This window comes from Phasianus colchicus, chromosome 40 (assembly GCF_987193195.1).
Source record: "Phasianus colchicus chromosome 40, bPhaCol1.hap1.1, whole genome shotgun sequence".
NCBI classification, from domain to species: domain Eukaryota; kingdom Metazoa; phylum Chordata; class Aves; order Galliformes; family Phasianidae; genus Phasianus; species Phasianus colchicus.
The window spans coordinates 1452874-1472673 of record NC_143475.1 but is presented as its reverse complement, the minus strand read 5'-3'; the positions used below and the strand labels follow the sequence as shown (position 1 = coordinate 1472673).

General features: G+C 60.5%; 1 protein-coding gene across 2 annotated transcripts in view; it reads left to right on the top strand.

The window, feature by feature from the left end:
• The first annotated feature begins 1122 nt into the window (after positions 1 to 1122).
• HSD3B7 (hydroxy-delta-5-steroid dehydrogenase, 3 beta- and steroid delta-isomerase 7) overlaps positions 1123 to 19800 on the top strand; it is a 30570-nt gene continuing 11892 nt past the window's right edge. For both annotated transcript variants that reach the window (XM_090130360.1, XM_090130361.1), the window contains exons 1-5: positions 1123 to 1329; positions 7585 to 7735; positions 10525 to 10677; positions 11892 to 12000; positions 16513 to 16612. In XM_090130360.1, coding sequence (XP_089986486.1) covers positions 1207 to 1329; positions 7585 to 7735; positions 10525 to 10677; positions 11892 to 12000; positions 16513 to 16612 — 636 coding nt within the window. In that variant the 5' untranslated portion in view covers positions 1123 to 1206. The remainder of the gene's footprint in view (positions 1330 to 7584; positions 7736 to 10524; positions 10678 to 11891; positions 12001 to 16512; positions 16613 to 19800) is intronic.

Genomic DNA, 19800 nt, shown 5'->3' with positions numbered 1-19800 from the left:
GACCCCACAGGACCCCCATAAAACCCCATAATGTGACTCCAGGACCCCATAGGACCCCCATAGGATCCCTCAGACCCCATAGGACCCCCATAGAACCCCACAGGACCCCCCCCAGGACCCCATAATGTGGCTCCAGGACCCCATAGGACCCCACAGGACCCCCATAAAACCCCATAATGTGACTCCAGGACCCCATAGGACCCCCATAGGATCCCTCAGACCCCATAGGACCCCCATAGAACCCCACAGGACCCCCCCCAGGACCCCATAATGTGGCTCCAGGACCCCATAGGACCCCACAGGACCCCCATAAAACCCCATAGGACCCCATAGGATCCTATAGGATCCCATAGGATCCCACAGAGCCCCCATAGGACCCCATAAAACCCCATAGGACCCCATAGGACCCCATAAAACCCCATAGGACCCCATAGGATCCTATAGGATCCCATAGGATCCCACAGAGCCCCCATAGGACCCCATAAAAACCCATAGGACCCCATAGGATCCTATAGAATCCCATAGGATCCCACAGAGCCCCCTTAGGACCCCATAAAACCCTATAGGACCCCATAGGACCCCATAAAACCCCATAGGATCCCATAGGATCCCACAGAGCCCCCTTAGGACCCCATAAAACCCTATAGGACCCCATAGGACCCCATAAAACCCCATAGGATCCCATAGGATCCCACAGAGCCCCCATAGGACCCCATAAAACCCTATAGGACCCCATAGGATCCCACAGAGCCCCCATAGGACCCCATAAAACCCTATAGGACCCCATAGGATCCCACAGAGCCCCCATAGGACCCCATAAAACCCTATAGGACCCCATAGGACCCCATAGGACCCCCTTAGGACCCCACAGAACCCCCATAAGACCCCATAATGTGGCTCCAGGACCCCATAGGACCCCACAGGACCCCCATAGGACCCCATAATGTGGCTCCAGGACCCCATAGGACCCCATAGGACCCCATAGGACCCCCACAGGACCCCACAGACCCCCCCCATCTTCCCATCCACCCTCAGACCCAGATTTTGCCCCCCCCCCCCCCCCTCCACCGCGGCCTACTCCGCCCCCCGAATCCCCGGCCTTGCGTAATTCCTCTCCCCGCCCACCCCCCGCCCATCCCCGGCCCCGACCCTGAACCCATCCGGAGCTCCGGGGCGGGGTTTTCCGGGAAGGATCGGAGAGAAGCCATGGATCGGCCTTGGGATTCTAATGGGGTCCTTAATGAGGATCTTAATGAAGAGGAGAACTACGAGGATTCCGATGAGGAATTATACGAGTTCCCAGATGACGGCCCCGATGATGGGCCGGAGGTACGGCGGGGGCTGGGGGGTTCTATGGGGTCTTGTGGGATCCTATGGGGCTCTGTGGGGTCCTATGGGGTCCTATGGGGTTCTATGGGGTCTTGTGGGATCCTATGGGATCCTATGGGGCTCTGTGGGGTCCTATGGGGTCCTATGGGGTTCTATGGGGTCTTGTGGGGTCCTATGGGATCCTATGGGGTCCTATGGGGTCCTATGGGGTTCTATGGGGTCTTGTGGGATTCTATGGGATCCTATGGGGTCCTATGGGGTCCTATGGGGTTCTATGGGGTCTTGTGGGATTCTATGGGGTCCTATGGGGTCCTATGGGATCCTATGGGATCCTATGGGGTCCTATGGGGTCCTATGCGGTTTTATGGGGTCCTATGGGATCCTATGGGGTCCTATGGGGCTCTGTGGGGTCCTATGGGATCCTATGGGGTCTTGTGGGATCCTATGGGGTCCTATGGGGTTCTATGGGGTCTTGTGGGATCCTATGGGGTCCTATGGGGTCTTGTAGGGTTCGGTGGGGTCCTATGGGGTCCTATGGGGTCTTGTGGGATTCTATGGGATCCTATGGGGCTCTGTGGGGTCCTATGGGGTTCTATGGGGTCTTGTAGGGTTCGGTGGGGTCCTATGGGGTCCTATGGGATCCTATGGGGCTCTGTGGGGTCCTATGGGGTCCTATGGGGTCTTGTAGGGGCTCTGTGGGGTCCTATGGGATCCTATGGGGTCCTATGGGGTTTTATGGGGTCTTATGGGATTCTGTGGGGTCCTTTGGGGCTCTGTGGGGTCCTATGGGGTTCTATGGGGTCTTATGGGGTCCTATGGGATCCTATGGGATCCTGTGGGGTCCTATGGGATCCTATGGGGTCCTATGGGGTCCTATGCGGTTTTATGGGGTCCTATGGGATCCTATGGGGTCCTATGGGGTCCTATGAGGTCTTATGGGATTCTATGGGGTCCTATGGGGCTCTGTGGGGTCCTATGGGGCTCTGTGGGGTCCTATGGGGTTCTATGGGGTCTTGTAGGGTTCGGTGGGGTCCTATGGGGTCCTATGGGGTCCTATGGGGTTTTATGGGGTCCTATGGGATCCTATGGAGTCCTATGGGGCTCTGTGGGGTCCTATGGGGTTCTATGGGGTCTTGTGGGATCCTATGGGATCCTATGGGGCTCTGTGGGGTCCTATGGGGTTCTATGGGGTCTTGTGGGATTCTATGGGATCCTATGGGGCTCTGTGGGGTCCTATGGGGTTCTATGGGGTCTTGTAGGGTCCGGTGGGGTCCTATGGGGTCCTATGGGGTTCTATGGGGCTCCGTGGGGTCCTATGGGATCCTATAGGATCCTATGGGGTTTTATGGGGTCCTATGGGATCCTATGGGGGCTCTGTGGGGTCCTATGGGATCCTATAGGATCCTATGGGGTTTTATGGGGTCCTATGGGATCCTATGGGGGCTCTGTGGGGTCCTATGGGATCCTATAGGATCCTATGGGGTTTTATGGGGTCCTATGGGATCCTATGGGGGCTCTGTGGGGTCCTATGGGATCCTATAGGATCCTATGGGGTCCTATGGGGTTTTATGGGGGCCTATGGGGTTTTATGGGGTCCTATGGGGGCTCTGTGGGGTCCTATGGGATCCTATAGGATCCTATGGGGTCCTATGGGGTTTTATGGGGTCCTACGGGGTCCTATGGGATCCTATGGGAGCTCTGTGGGGTCCTATGGGATCCTGTGGGGTCCTATGGGGTTTTATGGGGTCTTGTAGGGTCCGGTGGGGTTCTATGGGGTTCTATGGGGCTCCGTGGTGTCCTATGGGGTCCTATAGGATCCTATGGGGTTTTATGGGGTCCTATGGGGTCTTATGGGGGCTCTGTGGAGTCCTATGGGATCCTATAGGATCCTATGGGGTTTTATGGGGTCCTATGGGAGCTCTGTGGGATCCTATGGGATCCTATGGGGTCCTATGGGGTTTTATGGGGTCCTACGGGGTCCTATGGGATCCTATGGGAGCTCTGTGGGGTCCTATGGGGCTCTGTGGGATCCTATGGGATCCTGTGGGATCCTGTGGGGTCCTATGGGATCCTATGGGGTCCTATGGGGTCCTATGCGGTTTTATGGGGTCCTATGGGATCCTATGGGGTCCTATGGGGTCCTATGAGGTCTTATGGGATTCTATGGGGTCCTATGGGGCTCTGTGGGGTCCTATGGGGCTCTGTGGGGTCCTATGGGGTTCTATGGGGTCTTGTAGGGTTCGGTGGGGTCCTATGGGGTCCTATGGGGTCCTATGGGGTTTTATGGGGTCCTATGGGATCCTATGGAGTCCTATGGGGCTCTGTGGGGTCCTATGGGGTTCTATGGGGTCTTGTGGGATCCTATGGGATCCTATGGGGCTCTGTGGGGTCCTATGGGGTTCTATGGGGTCTTGTGGGATTCTATGGGATCCTATGGGGCTCTGTGGGGTCCTATGGGGTTCTATGGGGTCTTGTAGGGTCCGGTGGGGTCCTATGGGGTCCTATGGGGTTCTATGGGGCTCCGTGGGGTCCTATGGGATCCTATAGGATCCTATGGGGTTTTATGGGGTCCTATGGGATCCTATGGGGGCTCTGTGGGGTCCTATGGGATCCTATAGGATCCTATGGGGTTTTATGGGGTCCTATGGGATCCTATGGGGGCTCTGTGGGGTCCTATGGGATCCTATAGGATCCTATGGGGTTTTATGGGGTCCTATGGGATCCTATGGGGGCTCTGTGGGGTCCTATGGGATCCTATAGGATCCTATGGGGTCCTATGGGGTTTTATGGGGGCCTATGGGGTTTTATGGGGTCCTATGGGGGCTCTGTGGGGTCCTATGGGATCCTATAGGATCCTATGGGGTCCTATGGGGTTTTATGGGGTCCTACGGGGTCCTATGGGATCCTATGGGAGCTCTGTGGGGTCCTATGGGATCCTGTGGGGTCCTATGGGGTTTTATGGGGTCTTGTAGGGTCCGGTGGGGTTCTATGGGGTTCTATGGGGCTCCGTGGTGTCCTATGGGGTCCTATAGGATCCTATGGGGTTTTATGGGGTCCTATGGGGTCTTATGGGGGCTCTGTGGAGTCCTATGGGATCCTATAGGATCCTATGGGGTTTTATGGGGTCCTATGGGAGCTCTGTGGGATCCTATGGGATCCTATGGGGTCCTATGGGGTTTTATGGGGTCCTACGGGGTCCTATGGGATCCTATGGGAGCTCTGTGGGGTCCTATGGGGCTCTGTGGGATCCTATGGGATCCTGTGGGGTCCTGTGGGGTCCTATGGGGTCCTATGGGGTTTTATGGGGTCCTATGGGGGCTCTGTGGGGTCCTATGGGGTCCTATGGGGTTTTATGGGGTCCTATGGGGGCTCTGTGGGGTCCTATGGGGTCCTATGGGGTTTTATGGGGTCCTATGGGGGCTCTGTGGGGTCCTATGGGGTCCTATGGGGTTTTATGGGGTCCTATGGGGGCTCTGTGGGATCCTATGGGGTCCTATGGGGTTTTATGGGGGCTCTGTGGGAATCTATGGCATCTTATAGGATCCTATGGGGTTTTATGGGGTCCTATGGGAGCTCTGTGGGATCCTATGGGGTCCTATGGGGTTTTATGGGGTCCTATGGGGGCTCTGTGGGATCCCATGGCATCTTATAGGATCCTATGGGGTCCTATGGGTTTTTATGGGGTCCTAAGGGGGCTCTGTGGGGTCCTATGGGATCCTATGGGATCCTATGGGGCCCTATGGGGTTCTTTGGGGTCCTGGCCCCCTAGAACTGGGCCCTATATGGGAGTTATGGGTCCCGGAGCCACACGATGGGTTCTGGGGGTCAGAAATGGGATCCTATGGGGCTGGGACCCACAGAACGGGGCGCTGTGGGCTTTCTATGGGGTTTCTATGGGGTTTCTATGGGTCCCAGACCCCAAGTCCTCCTAGTTTTCCCTCTGCCCCACATCCCCACCCCACACATCCCCACCCCACACATCCCAGCCCCACATCCCTGCCCCACACATCCCAGCCCCACATCGGCGCCCCACATCGGCGCCCCACATCCCCGCCCCACATCCCAGCCCCACATCCCCGCCTCACATCCCCACCCCACACATCCCCGCCCCACATCCCCGCCCCATATCCGTGCCCCACATCCCCACATCCCCGCCTCACATCCCCACCCCACACATCCCCGCCCCACATCCCCGCCCCATATCCGTGCCCCACATCCCCACATCCCCACCCCACACATCCCCACCCCACATCCCCACCCCGCATCCGTGCCCCATAGATCCCCCACCCACATCCCTATCCCACATCCCCGCCCCTCATTCCCACCCCACACATCCCCACCCCACACATCCCCGCCCCACATCCCCGCCCCACATTCCCACCCCACATCCCCGCCCCACATCCCCACCCCACACATCCCCACCCCACATCCCAGCCCCACATCCCCGCCCCACATCCCAGCCCCACATTCCCGCCCCACACATCCCCATCCCACACATCCCTGCCCCACATCGGTGCCCCACATCGGCGCCCCACATCCCCACCCCACATCCCCACCCCACATCCCAGCCCCACATTCCCACCCCACACATCCCCATCCCACACATCCCAGCCCCACATCCCCACCCCACACATCCCCATCCCACACATCAGCGCCCCACATCAGCGCCCCACATGCCCCGCCCCACATCCCAGCCCCACATCCCCACCCACATCCCCACCCCACACATCCCCGCCCCACATCCCAGCCCCACATCCCCACCCACATCCCCACCCCACACATCCCCGCCCCACATCCCAGCCCCACATCCCATATCCGTCCCCCACATCCCCACATCCCCACCCCACACATCCCCGCCCCATATCGGTGCCCCGCATCCCCGCCCCAAATCCCCACCCCACATCCCCGCCCCACATCCCAGCCCCACATTCCCGCCCCACACATCCCCATCCCACACATCCCAGCCCCACATCCCTGCCCCACACATCCCCATCCCACACATCACCGCCCCACATCAGCACCCCACATCCCAGCCCCACATCCCCACCCCACACATCCCCGCCCCACACATCCCAGCCCCACATCCCCACCCCACATCCCCACCCCACACATCCCCGCCCCACATCCCAGCCCCACATCCCATATCCGTCTCCCACATCCCCTCATCCCCACCCCACACATCCCCACCCCACGCATCCCCACCCCACATCCCAGCCCCACATCCCCACCCCACACATCCCCGCCCCACATCCCCGCCCCATATCCCAGCCCCACATCCCCGCCCCACATCCCCGCCCCACATCCCACCCCACACATCCCCACCCCACATCCCCACCCCACACATCCCCGCCCCACATCCCCGCCCCATATCCCAGCCCCACATCCCCACCCCACACATCCCCGCCCCACATCCCACCCCACACATCCCCACCCCACATCCCCACCCCACACACCCCCGCTCCACATCCCCACCCCACATCCCACCCCACACATCCCCACCCCACATCCCCACCCCACATCCCCGCCCCACATCCCACCCCACACATCCCCACCCCACGCATCCCCACCCCACACATCCCCGCCCCACATCGGCGCCCTACACATCCCCGCCCCATATCCCAGCCCCACATCCCATATCCGTCCCCCACATCCCCACATCCCCACCCCACACATCCCCGCCCCACATCGGTGCCCCACATCCCCACCCCACATCCCAGCCCCACATCCCCGCCCCACATCCCAGCCCCACATTCCCGCCCCACACATCCCCATCCCACACATCCCAGCCCCACATCCCTGCCCCACACATCCCCATCCCACACATCACCGCCCCACATCAGCACCCCACATCCCAGCCCCACATCCCAGCCCCACATCCCCACCCCACACATCCCAGCCCCACATCCCCACCCCACACATCCCCACCCCACGCATCCCCGCCCCACATCGGCGCCCCACACATCCCCGCCCCACGCATCCCCACCCCACACATCCCCGCCCCACATCCCCACCCCACACATCCCCACCCCACATCCCCGCCCCACATCCCACCCCACACATCCCCACCCCACATCCCCACCCCACACATCCCCGCCCCACATCCCCGCCCCACACATCCCCGCCCCACGCATCCCCACCCCACACATCCCCGCCCCACATCCCCACCCCACACATCCCCACCCCACATCCCCGCCCCACATCCCACCCCACACATCCCCGCCCCACATCGGCGCCCCACACATCCCCGCCCCACAGCCTCCGCCCCCCATCCCCGGTTTGGTTTTCGTTGTGACGGGCGGCTGCGGTTTCCTGGGCCGGCACCTCGTGCGGCTCCTGCTGGAGGAGGAACCCGAACTGCGGGAGCTGCGCGTCTTCGACCTCCACCTCGACCCCGAGCTGCCCGACGGTGAGCGCCCCATAAGTGTGGGGCGGCCCCACAACCGCCCCTACGAACCCTACGGGGCTTCCGAGTCGGGGGATCCCCGAAATCGTTGCGCTGTCTCTTTAAGGATCGCCGCACCGGGGGCCTCAAAATGGTTCAGATGTGGCTTTAAGGACCCCCAAATTTGGGCACCCCACACTTGTGGGGCGGCCCCATAGATTCTATGGGTCCCCAAATTTCGGTCGACCCCAAAATTGTGCTCTGCCCCTTTAAGAGTCCTAAATTGGACGGACTCAAATTGTTGCGCTGTCCCTTTAAGAACCTCAAAACGCTTCACTGTCCCTTTAAGGACCCCCAGATTTGGGCACCCCACACTTGTGGGGCAGCCCCACATCCGCCCCATAGATTCTATGGGTCCCCGAATTTCGGTCAGCCCCGAAATTGTGCTCTGTCCCTTTAAGAATCCCAAATAGGAGAGACCTAAATTGTTGCGCTGTCCCTTTAAGGACCTCAAAACGCTTCACTGTGCCTTTAAGGACCCCCAGATTTGGGCACCCCACACTTGTGGGGCAGCCCCACATCCGCCCCATAGATTCTATGGGTCCCCAAATTTCGGTCGACCCCGAAATTGTGCTCTGCCCCTTTAAGAATCCCAATTATGAGAGACATAAATTGTTGCGCTGTCCCTTTAAGGACCTCACAGTGCTTCGCTGTGTCTTTAAGGACCCCCAGGTTTGGGCACCCCACACTTGTGGGGCGGCCCCACATCCGCCCCATAGATCCTATGGGACTCCAAAGTTGAAGGACCCCCAAAATTGTGCTCTGTCCCTTTAAGAATCCCAATTAGGAGAGACCTAAATTGTTGCGCTGTCCCTTTAAGGACCTCAAAATGCTTCACTGTCCCTTTAAGGACCCCCAAATTTGGGGACCCCACACTTGTGGGGCAGCCCCACATCCGCCCCATAGATTCTATGGGTCCCCAAATTTCGGCCGACCCCAAAATTGTGCTCTGTCTCTTTAAGAATCCCAATTAGGAGAGACCTAAATTGTTGCGCTGTCCCTTTAAGGACCTCAAAATGCTTCGCTGTGCCTTTAAGGACCCCCAGATTTGGGCACCCCACACTTGTGGGGCAGCCCCACACCCGCCCCATAGATCCTATGGGACCCCAAAGCTGAAGGACCCCCAAAATTGTGCTCTGTCTCTTTAAGAATCCCAATTAGGAGAGATCTAAATTGTTGTGCTGTCCCTTTAAGGACCTCAAAATGCTTCGCTGTGCCTTTAAGGACCCCCAGATTTGGGCACCCCACACTTGTGGGGCAGCCCCACACCCGCCCCATAGATCCTAAGGGACCCCAAAGTTGAGGGACCCCCAAAATTGTGCTCTGTCCCTTTAAGAACCCCAACATTGGGGCCACCCAAATTGTGCTCTGTCCCTTTAAGAGCGCTCAGCTTTAAGACCCCAAAGTTCTGCGCTGTCCCTTTAAGGACCCCAAATTTTGGGACCCCCCCCCAATTTTAGGGACCCCATTCTTTGGGACCCCCAACTTTTGGGACCCCCAACTTTTAGGACCCCCAACCTTTAGGACCCCCAACTTTTGGGACCCCCAACTTTTGCCCCCCAATATTTTGTTCCTCCAACCTTTGGGATCCCCATCACTTCGGACCCCCACATTTGGGGACCCCATTACGGGACCCCCACCCCATATTCTGCACCCCCACTCTTGGGACCGCCCCCCCACCCCATATCCCCCTTCTTTCCCCCCTAAATCCCCCCATATCCCCCCCATATCCCCCCCCCAGACCCCCATATCCCCCCATACCCCCTAAATCCCCCATATCCCCCCATATCTCCCCCAGACCCCCATATCTCCCCCCCCAGACCCCCATATCCCCCCATATCCCCCCCCAGACCCCCAGACCCCCCATACCCCCCAGCCCCCCCCATCTACCCCCTCTTTCCCCTCCCCCAGACCCCCATATCTCCCCATATCTCCCCCATATCCCCCCATATCCCCCCACTTTCCTCCCCCAGACCCCCATATCCTCCCATATCTCCCCATATCCCCCCATATCCCCCCCCAGAGCCCCATATCTCCCCCATATCCTCCAATATGCCCCCATATCCCCCCATATCCCCCCACTTTCCCCCCCAGACCCCCATATCCCCCCATATCTCCCCCAATATCCCCCCATATCCCCCCCAGACCCCCATATCTCCCCCATCTCCCCCCTCTTTCCCCCCCCAGACCCCCATATCCTCCCATATCTCCCCATATCTCCCCCATATCCCCCCATATCCCCCCATATCCCCCCATATCCCCCCATATCCCCCCCCAGACCCCCATATCTCCCCCATATCCCCCCATATCCCCCAATATGCCCCCATATCCCCCCATATCCCCCCCCAGACCCCCATCTCCCCCCATATCTCCCCCATATCCCCCCATATCCCCCCTCTTTCCCCCCCATATCCCCCATATCCCCACATATCCCCCCATATCCCCCCATATCTCCCTATATTCCCCCCCCAGACCCCCATACCTCCTCATATCCCCCCCCAGACCCCCATAACCCCCATATCTCCCCCATATCCCCCCATATCCCCCCCCAGACCCCCATCTCCCCCCATATCTCCCCCATATCCCCCCATATCTCCCCCATATCCCCCCTCTTTTCCCCCCCATATCCCCCATATCCCCCCATATCCCCCATATCCCCCCATATCCCCCCATATCCCACCCCAGACCCCCATATCCCCCCATAACCCCCTAAATCCCCTCACCTCCCCCCCTATTTCCCCCCCCCCCCCCAGACCCCCGTGTCCGCGCGATTATCGGCGATGTCGGCGACACGGTCGCGGTGAGGCGGGCGCTGGACGGGGCGGACGTGGTGCTGCACACGGCGGCCCTGGTGGACGTGTGGGGAAACAGCGAGCCGCAGAGCATCGCCAGGGTCAACGTGCAGGGTGGGAGCCGGGGGGGGGATATGGGGGGAGGTGGGGGGATATGGGGGGATATGGGGGGATATGGGGGTCTGGGGGGGAGAGAGGGGGGATATGGGGGAGATATGGGGGGATATGGGGGAGATATGGGGGAGATATGGGGGTCCGGGGGGGGAATATGGGGAGATATGGGGGGATATGGGGGAGATATGGGGGGATATGGGGGTCTGGGGGGGGATATGGGGGAGATATGGGGGGATATGGGGGTCTGGGAGGGGATATGGGGGAGATATGGGGGGATATGGGGGTGTGGGGGGGGATATGGGGGAGATATGGGGAGATATGGGGAGATATGGGGGGAGATGGGGGTCAGGGGGGGGATATGGGGGAGATATGGGGGTCTGGGGGGGGATATGGGGGGATATGGGGGAGATATGGGGGGATATGGGGAGATATGGGGGTCTGGGGGGGATATGGGGGGATATGGGGAAGATACGGGGGGATATGGGGAGATATGGGGGTCTGGGGGGGGCTATGACCCGCAGAGCATCACCAGGGTCAACGTGAAGGGTGGGGGCCGGGGGGGGGGATATGGGGGGATATGGGGGAGATATGGGGGTCTGGGGGGGGAGAGAGGGGGGATATGGGGGGATATGGGGGAGATATGGGGGTCTGGGGGGGATATGGGGGGGTATGGGGGTCTGGGGGGGAATATGGGGGGATATGGGGGAGATATGGGGGGGATATGGGGAGATATGGGGGTCTGGGGGGGGATATGGGGGGATATGGGGGAGATATGGGGGGATATGGGGGTCTGGGGGGGAGAGAGGGGGGATATGGGGGAGATATGGAGGGATATGGGGGTCTGGGGGGGGAAAGTGGGGGGAGATGGGGGGAAATGGGGGGATATGGGGGGGATATGGGAAAATATGGGGGGATATGGGGGAGATATGGGGAGATATTGCGGAGATCTGGGGGTTTTGGGGGGGATATGGGGGGATATGTGGGTCTGGCGGGGAGATATGGGGGGATATGGGGGTCTGGGGCGGATATGTGGGGGATCTGGGGATCTGGGGGGGTTATGGGGGTCTGGGGGGGACGTGGGGGGGGGATCTGGGGCGGCTGTGGGTGTTGAGGTTTTGGGGTGAGGTTTTGGGGTGAGGTTTCGGGGTGGATTTTTGGGGTGGGTTTTTTTGGGGTCGCTCAGCGCCCCCCAGCGGCCGGCGGTTGCATTGCAGGCACGAAGGCGCTGCTCCGGGGCTGCCGCGCCGCCGGCGTGCGGTGCTTCGTGTTCACCTCCTCCATGGAGGTGGTCGGGCCCAACGACAGGGGAGACCCCTTCGTCAGGTACCCCCTATCGGGGACCCCGTGGGTGTGGGACCCCCGAATTGGGGACCCCGGATTGGGGGACCCCATTGGTGGAGATCCCATAATGGGGACCCCGGATTGGGGGCCCCCTATTGGGGAACACTATGGGTTTGGGACCCCCAGATTGGGGACCCTATGAATGTGGGACCCCCAAATTGGGGACCCCCATACTGGGGACGCCGTGGGTGTGGGACCCCCAAATTGGGGACCCCGGATTGGGGGCCCCCTATTTGGGGAACCTCATGGGTTTGAGACCCCCAGATTGGGGACCCTATGAATGTAGGACCCCCGAATTGTGGACCCCAGATTGGGGACCCCCTATTGGGGAAACCTATGGATGTGTGACCCCCAAATTGGGGACCCCCTACTGGGGACCCCATGGATGTGGGACCCCCAGATTGGGGACCCCCAAATTGGGGACCCCATGGATGTGGGACCCCCAAATTGGGGACCCCGCATTGGGGGACCCCATTGGTGGAGATCCCATAATGGGGACCCCGGATTGGGGGCCCCCTATTGGGGAACCTCATGGGATTGAGACCCCCAAATTGGGGACCCCATGGATGTGGGACCCCCAAATTGGGGACCCCCATACTGGGGACCCCGTGGGTGTGGGACCCCCAAATTGGGGACTCCATGGATGTGGGACCCCCAAATTGGGGACCCCCATACTGGGGACCCCGTGGGTGTGGGACCCCCAAATTGGGGACCCCGGATTGGGGGCCCCCTATTGGGGAACCTCATGGGTTTGAGACCCCCAGATTGGGGACCCTATGAATGTGGGACCCCCGAATTGGGGACCCCAGATTGGGGACCCCCTATTGGGGAAACCTATGGATGTGTGACCCCCAAATTGGGGACCCCCTACTGGGGACCCCATGGATGTGGGACCCCCATATTGGGGACCCACAAATTGGGGACCCCATGGGTGTGGGACCCCCGAATTGGGGACCCCGGATTGGGGGACCCCATTGGTGGAGATCCCATAATGGGGACCCCGGATTGGAGGCCCCCTATTGGGGAACCTCATGGGATTGAGACCCCCAAATTGGGGACCCCATGGATGTGGGACCCCCAAATTGGGGACCCCCATACTGGGGAACCTCATGGGTTTGGGACCCCCAAATTGGGGACCCCCAGATTGGGGACCCCATGGATGTGGGACCCCCAAATTGGGGACCCCCTATTGGGGAACCCTATGGGTTTGAGACCCCCAAATTGGGGACCCCATGGATGTGGGACCCCCAAATTGGGGACCCCCATACTGGGGAACCTCATGGGTTTGGGACCCCCAAATTGGGGACCCCCTATTGGGGAACCCTATGGGTTTGAGACCCCCAAATTGGGGACCCCATGGATGTGGGACCCCCAAATTGGGGACCCCCATACTGGGGAACCTCATGGGTTTGGGACCCCCAAATTGGGGACCCCCAGATTGGGGACCCCATGGATGTGGGACCCCCAAATTGGGGACCCCCTATTGGGGAACCCTATGGGTTTGAGACCCCCAAATTGGGGACCCCATGGATGTGGGACCCCCAAATTGGGGACCCCCATACTGGGGAACCTCATGGGTTTGGGACCCCCAAATTGGGGACCCCCTATTGGGGAACCCTATGGGTTTGAGACCCCCAAATTGGGGACCCCATGGATGTGGGACCCCCAAATTGGGGACCCCCATACTGGGGAACCTCATGGGTTTGGGACCCCCAAATTGGGGACCCCCAGATTGGGGACCCCATGGATGTGGGACCCCCAAATTGGGGACCCCCTATTGGGGAACCCTATGGGTTTGAGACCCCCAAATTGGGGACCCCCGAATTGGGGACCCCATGGATGTGGGACCCCCGGATTGGGGACCCCATGGGTTTGGGACCCCATTATTTGGGGACCCCATTGTTTGTGACCCCATTGATTTGGGACCCCATTGATTTTCGACCCCAATATTTGGGGACCCCATTGATTTGTGACCCCATTGATTTGGGAATCCCATTGTTTGTGACCCCATTGATTGTGACCCCATTGATTTGGGACCCCAATGATTTGGGACCCTCATAATTGGGGACCCCATTGATTTGTAACCCCATTGATTTGGGAATCCCATTGTTTGTGACCCCATTGATTTGGGACCCCAATGATTTGGGACCCTCATAATTGGGGACCCCATTGATTTGTGACCCCATTGATTTGGAAACCCCATTGATTGGAACCCCATTGAGTTGGGACCCCAATATTTGGGGACCCCATTGTTTGTGACCCCATTGATTGGGACCCCATTGATTTGGGACCCCACTGAATTGGGGACCCCATTGTTTGCAACCCCATTGATTGTGACCCCATTATTTGGGACCCCATTGATTTGGGATCCCATTGATTTGGGACCCCACTGAATTGGGGACCCCGTTGTTTGTGACCCCATTGATTTGGGACCCCATTGATTGTGACCCCATTGATTTGTAACCCCATAATTGGGAACCCCATTGATTGTGACCCCATAATTGGGATCCCCATTGTTTGCGACCCCATTGATTTGGGACCCCAATATTTGTGACCCCATTGATTTTGGGACCCCACTGAATTGGGGACCCCATTGTTTGTGACCCCATTGATTTTGTGACCCCATTATTTGTGACCCCATTGATTTGGGTCTCTCATCATTGGGGACCCCATTGTTGGGGACCCCATTGTTTGTGAACCCCAATAATTGGACCCCATTGATTTGGGACCCCACTGAATTGGGGACCCCATTGTTTGGGACCCCATTGATTTTGTGACCCCATTATTTGTGACCCCATTGATTTGGGTCTCTCATCATTGGGGACCCCATTGTTGGTGACCCCATTGATTTGTGACCCCATTGTTGGTGACCCCATTGATTTGGGACCCCTATAATTGGGGACCCCATTGTTTGTGACCCCATTGATTTAGGACCCCTATAATTGGGGACCCCATTGTTTGTGACCCCATTGATTTGGGTCTCTCATCATTGGGGACCCCATTGATTTGGGACCCCATTGATTTGGGACCCCCATCATTGGGGACCCCATTGTTTGTGACCCCATTGATTTGGGACCCCATTGATTTGGGACCCCTATAATTGGGGACCCCATTGATTGTGACCCCATTGATTTTGGGACCCCATTATTTGTGACCCCATTGATTTGGGTCTCTCATCATTGGGGACCCCATTGTTTGTGACCCCATTGTTGGTGACCCCATTGTTTGTGACCCCATTGATTTGGGACCCCAATATTTGGGACCCCATTATTTGTGACCCCATTGATTTGGGTCTCTCATCATTGGGGACCCCATTGTTGGTGACCCCATTGATTTGTGACCCCATTGTTGGTGACCCCATTGATTTGGGACCCCTATAATTGGGGACCCCATTGATTGTGACCCCATTGATTTGGGAACCCCATTTTTTGTGACCCCATTGATTTGGGACCCCAATATTTGTGACCCCATTGATTGGAACCCCATTGATTTGGAAACCCCAATATTTGGGGACCCCATTGTTTGTGACCCCATTGATTTGTGACCCCATTGATTGTGACCCCATTGATTTGGGACCCCAATATTTGTGACCCCATTGATTTTGGGACCCCACTGAATTGGGGACCCCATTGTTTGTGACCCCATTTGATTTTGTGACCCCATTGTTTGTGACCCCATTGATTTAGGACCCCTATAATTGGGGACCCCATTGTTTGTGACCCCATTGATTTGGGTCTCTCATCATTGGGGACCCCATTGATTTGGGACCCCATTGATTTGGGACCCCCATCATTGGGGACCCCATTGTTTGTGACCCCATTGATTTGGGACCCCATTGATTTGGGACCCCTATAATTGGGGACCCCATTGATTGTGACCCCATTGATTTTGGGACCCCATTGTTTGTGACCCCATTGATTTGGGTCTCTCATCATTGGGGACCCCATTGATTTAGGACCCCTATAATTGGGGACCCTATTGTTTGTGACCCCATTGATTTGGGTCTCTCATCATTGGGGACCCCATTGATTTGGGACCCCATTGATTTGGGACCCCCATCATTGGGGACCCCATTGTTTGTGACCCCATTGATTTGGGACCCCATTGATTTGGGACCCCTATAATTGGGGACCCCATTGATTGTGACCCCATTGATTTTGGGACCCCATTATTTGTGACCCCATTGATTTGGGTCTCTCATCATTGGGGACCCCATTGTTTGTGACCCCATTGATTTGGGTCTCTCATCATTGGTGACCCCATTGTTTGTGACCCCATTGATTTGGGACCCCAATATTTGGGAACCCCATTATTTGTGACCCCATTGATTTGGGTCTCTCATCATTGGGGACCCCATTGTTTGTGACCCCATTGATTTTGTGACCCCATTGTTTGTGACCCCATTGATTTGTGACCCCATTGTTGGTGACCCCATTGATTTGGGACCCCCGTCGTTGGTGACCCCATTGATTTTGGGGTCTCCGCACCCTACAGGGGGGACGAGGAGACCCCGTACCCTACAAGGCACACGCAGCCCTATTCCCTCAGCAAGGCGCAGGCCGAGAGATTGGTGCTGGACGCCAACGGGGTCACGGTCTGTAGGGCCGGGGGGGTCTATGGGGTCAGGGGGGGTCTGTAGGGTCGGGGGGGGTCTATGGGGTCAGGGGGGGGCTGTGGGGTTGGGGGGCTGTGGAGTTGGGGGGGGTCTATGGGGTCAGGGGGGGGCTGTAGGGGCGGGGGGGTCTGTGGGGTTGGGGGGCTGTGGGGTTAGGGGGGAATTGGGGGGGTCTGTGGGGTCAGGGGGGATTAATGGGGTCAGGAGGGGTCTGTAGGGTCGGGGGGGGTCTATGGGGTCAGGGGGGGCTGTGGGGTTGGGGGGCTGTGGGGTTGGGGGGGCTCTATGGGGTCGGGGGGGTGTATGGGGTCAGAAGGGGTCTGTAGGGCCGGGGGGGTCTATGGGGTCAGGGGGGGTCTGTAGGGTCAGGGGGGGTCTATGGGGTCAGGGAGGGTCTGTAGGGTTGGGGGGGTCTATGGGGTCAGGGGGGGTCTGTAGGGTCGGGGGGGGTCTGTGGGGTCAGGGGGGGTCTATGGGGTCGGGGGGGGTCTGTAGGGCCAGGGGGGTTCTATGGGGTCAGGGGGGGCTGTGGGGTTGGGGGTCTGTGGGGTCAGGGGGGATTAATGGGGTCAGGAGGGGTCTGTAGGGTCGGGGGGGGTCTCTGGGGTTGGGGGTCTGTGGGGTCGGGGGAGTCTATGGGGTCAGGGGGGGTCTATGGGGTCGGGGGGGGTCTGTAGGGTCGGGGGGGGCTGTGGGGTTGGGGGGCTGTGGGGTCAGGGGGGGTCTGTATGGCCGGGAGGGTCTATGGGGTCAGGGGGGGGCTGTAGGGGCGGGGGGGTCTATGGGGTCAGGGGGGGCTGTGGGGTTGGGGGTCTGTGGGGTCAGGGGGGATTAATGGGGTCAGGGAGGGTCTGTAGGGTCGGGGGGGTCTATGGGGTCAGGGGGGGTCTATGGGGTCGGGGGGGGTCTGTAGGGTCGGGGGGGGCTGTGGGGTCAGGGGGGGTCTGTGGGGTCGGGGGGGGCTGTGGGGTTGGAGGGCTGTGGGGTTGGGGGGGGTCTATGGGGTCAGGGGGGGGCTGTAGGGTCGGGGGGCTGTGGGGTTGGGGGAGTCTGTGGGGCCGGGGGGGTCTGTGGGGTCGGGGGAGTCTGTGGGGTCACGGGGGGTCTGTGGGGTCAGGGGGGGTCTGTGGGGTCAGGAGGGGTCTGTGGGGTCGGGGGGGGGCTGTGGGGTTGGGGGTTCTGTAGGGTCAGGGGGGGTCTGTGGGGTTGGGGGGCTGTGGGGTTGGGGGGGGTCTATGGGGTCGGGGGGGTGTATGGGGTCAGGGGGGGTCTGTAGGGTCGGGGGGGGGCTGTGGGGTTGAGGGGATCTATGGGGTCAGGTGGGGTCTGTAGGGTCGGGGCGGTCTATGGGGTCAGGGGGGGTCTGTAGGGTCGGGGGGGGACTGTCGTGTCAGGGGGGGTCTGTAGGGGCGGGGGGGGTCTATGGGGTCAGGGGGGTCTGTAGGGTCGGGGGGGGCTGTGGGGTTGGGGGGCTGTGGGGTCGGGGGGGATTAATGGGGTCAGGGAGGGTCTGTAGGGTCGGGGGGGGCTGTGGGGTCGGGGGGGGTCTGTGGGGTTGGGGGGCTGTGGGGTCAGGGGGGGCTGTGGGGTCGGGGGGGTCTATGGGGTCAGGGGGGGCTGTGGGGTTGGGGGGCTGTGGGGTCAGGGGGGATTAATGGGGTCAGGGAGGGTCTGTAGGGTCGGGGGGGTCTATGGGGTCAGGGGGGGTCTGTAGGGTCGGGGGGGTCTGTGGGGTCGGGGGGGGCTGTGGGGTTGGAGGGCTGTGGGGTTGGGGGGCTGTGGGGTTAGGGGGGAATTGGGGGGGTCTGTGGGGTCAGGGGGGATTAATGGGGTCAGGAGGGGTCTGTAGGGTCGGGGGGGGTCTCTGGGGTTGGGGGTCTGTGGGGTCGGGGGAGTCTATGGGGTCAGGGGGGGTCTATGGGGTCGGGGGGGGTCTGTAGGGTCGGGGGGGGCTGTGGGGTTGGGGGGCTGTGGGGTCGGGGGGGATTAATGGGGTCAGGGAGGGTCTGTAGGGTCGGGGGGGGCTGTGGGGTCGGGGGGGGTCTGTGGGGTTGGGGGGCTGTGGGGTCAGGGGGGGCTGTGGGGTCGGGGGGGTCTATGGGGTCAGGGAGGGTCTGTAGGGTCGGGGGGGTCTATGGGGTCGGGGGGGGTCTGTAGGGTCGGGGGGGTCTATGGGGTCAGGGGGGTCTGTGGGGTTGGGGGGCTGTGGGGTCGGGGGGGTCTGTGGGGTCAGGGGGGATTAATGGGGTCAGGGAGGGTCTGTAGGGTCGGGGGGGTCTATGGGGTCGGGGGGGGTCTGTAGGGTCGGGGGGGGTCTGTAGGGTCAGGGGGGGTCTGTGGGGTTGGGGGGCTGTGGGGTCAGGAGGGGTCTGTAGGGTCAGGGGGCGTAGTGGGGTCGGGGGGGTCTGTAGGTTCGGGGGAGGGCTGTGGGGTCAGGGGGGTCTGTAGGGTCGGGGGGGGTTGTGGGTTCGGGGGGGTCTATGGGGTCAGGGGGGATTTATGGGGCGGGGGGGGATTGGGGGGCTGTGCTATGGGGTGGGTTTATGGGGTCGGGGGGGGTCTGTGGGTTTGGGGATGGTCGGGGTCTATGGGGTCGGGGGGGGTCTGTGGGGTCAGGCGGGGTCTGTGGGGTCAGGAGGGATTAATGGGGTCAGGGGGGTCTGTGGGGTTGGGGGGTGGTTGTGGGGTCAGGGGGGGTCTGTGGGGTCAGGGGGGATTAATGGGGTCAGGGAGGGTCTGTAGGGTCGGGGGGGGCTGTGGGGTTGGGGGGCTGTGGGGTCGGGGGGTCTTTAGGGTCGGGGGGGGCTGTGGGGGTTGGGGGGCTGTGGGGTCAGGAGGGGTCTGTGGGGTCAGGGGGGGTCTGTAGGGTCGGGGGGGGGCTGTGGGGTTGGGGGGCTGTGGGGTCAGGGGGGATTTATGGGGTCAGGGAGGTCTGTGGGGTCTGTGGGGTTGCGGGGCTGTGGGGTCAGGGGAGAATTGGGGGCGTCTTTGGGGTCAGAGGGGGCTGTGGGGTTGGGGGAGTCTATGGGGCAGGGGGAGGATTGGGGGGCTGTGGGGTCGGGGGTGTCTATGGGGTCAGGGGGGGTCTGTAGGGTCAGGGGGGGCTATAGGGTCGGGGGGGGCTGTGGGGTTGGGGGGCTGTGGGGTCAGGGGGGTCTGTAGGGTTG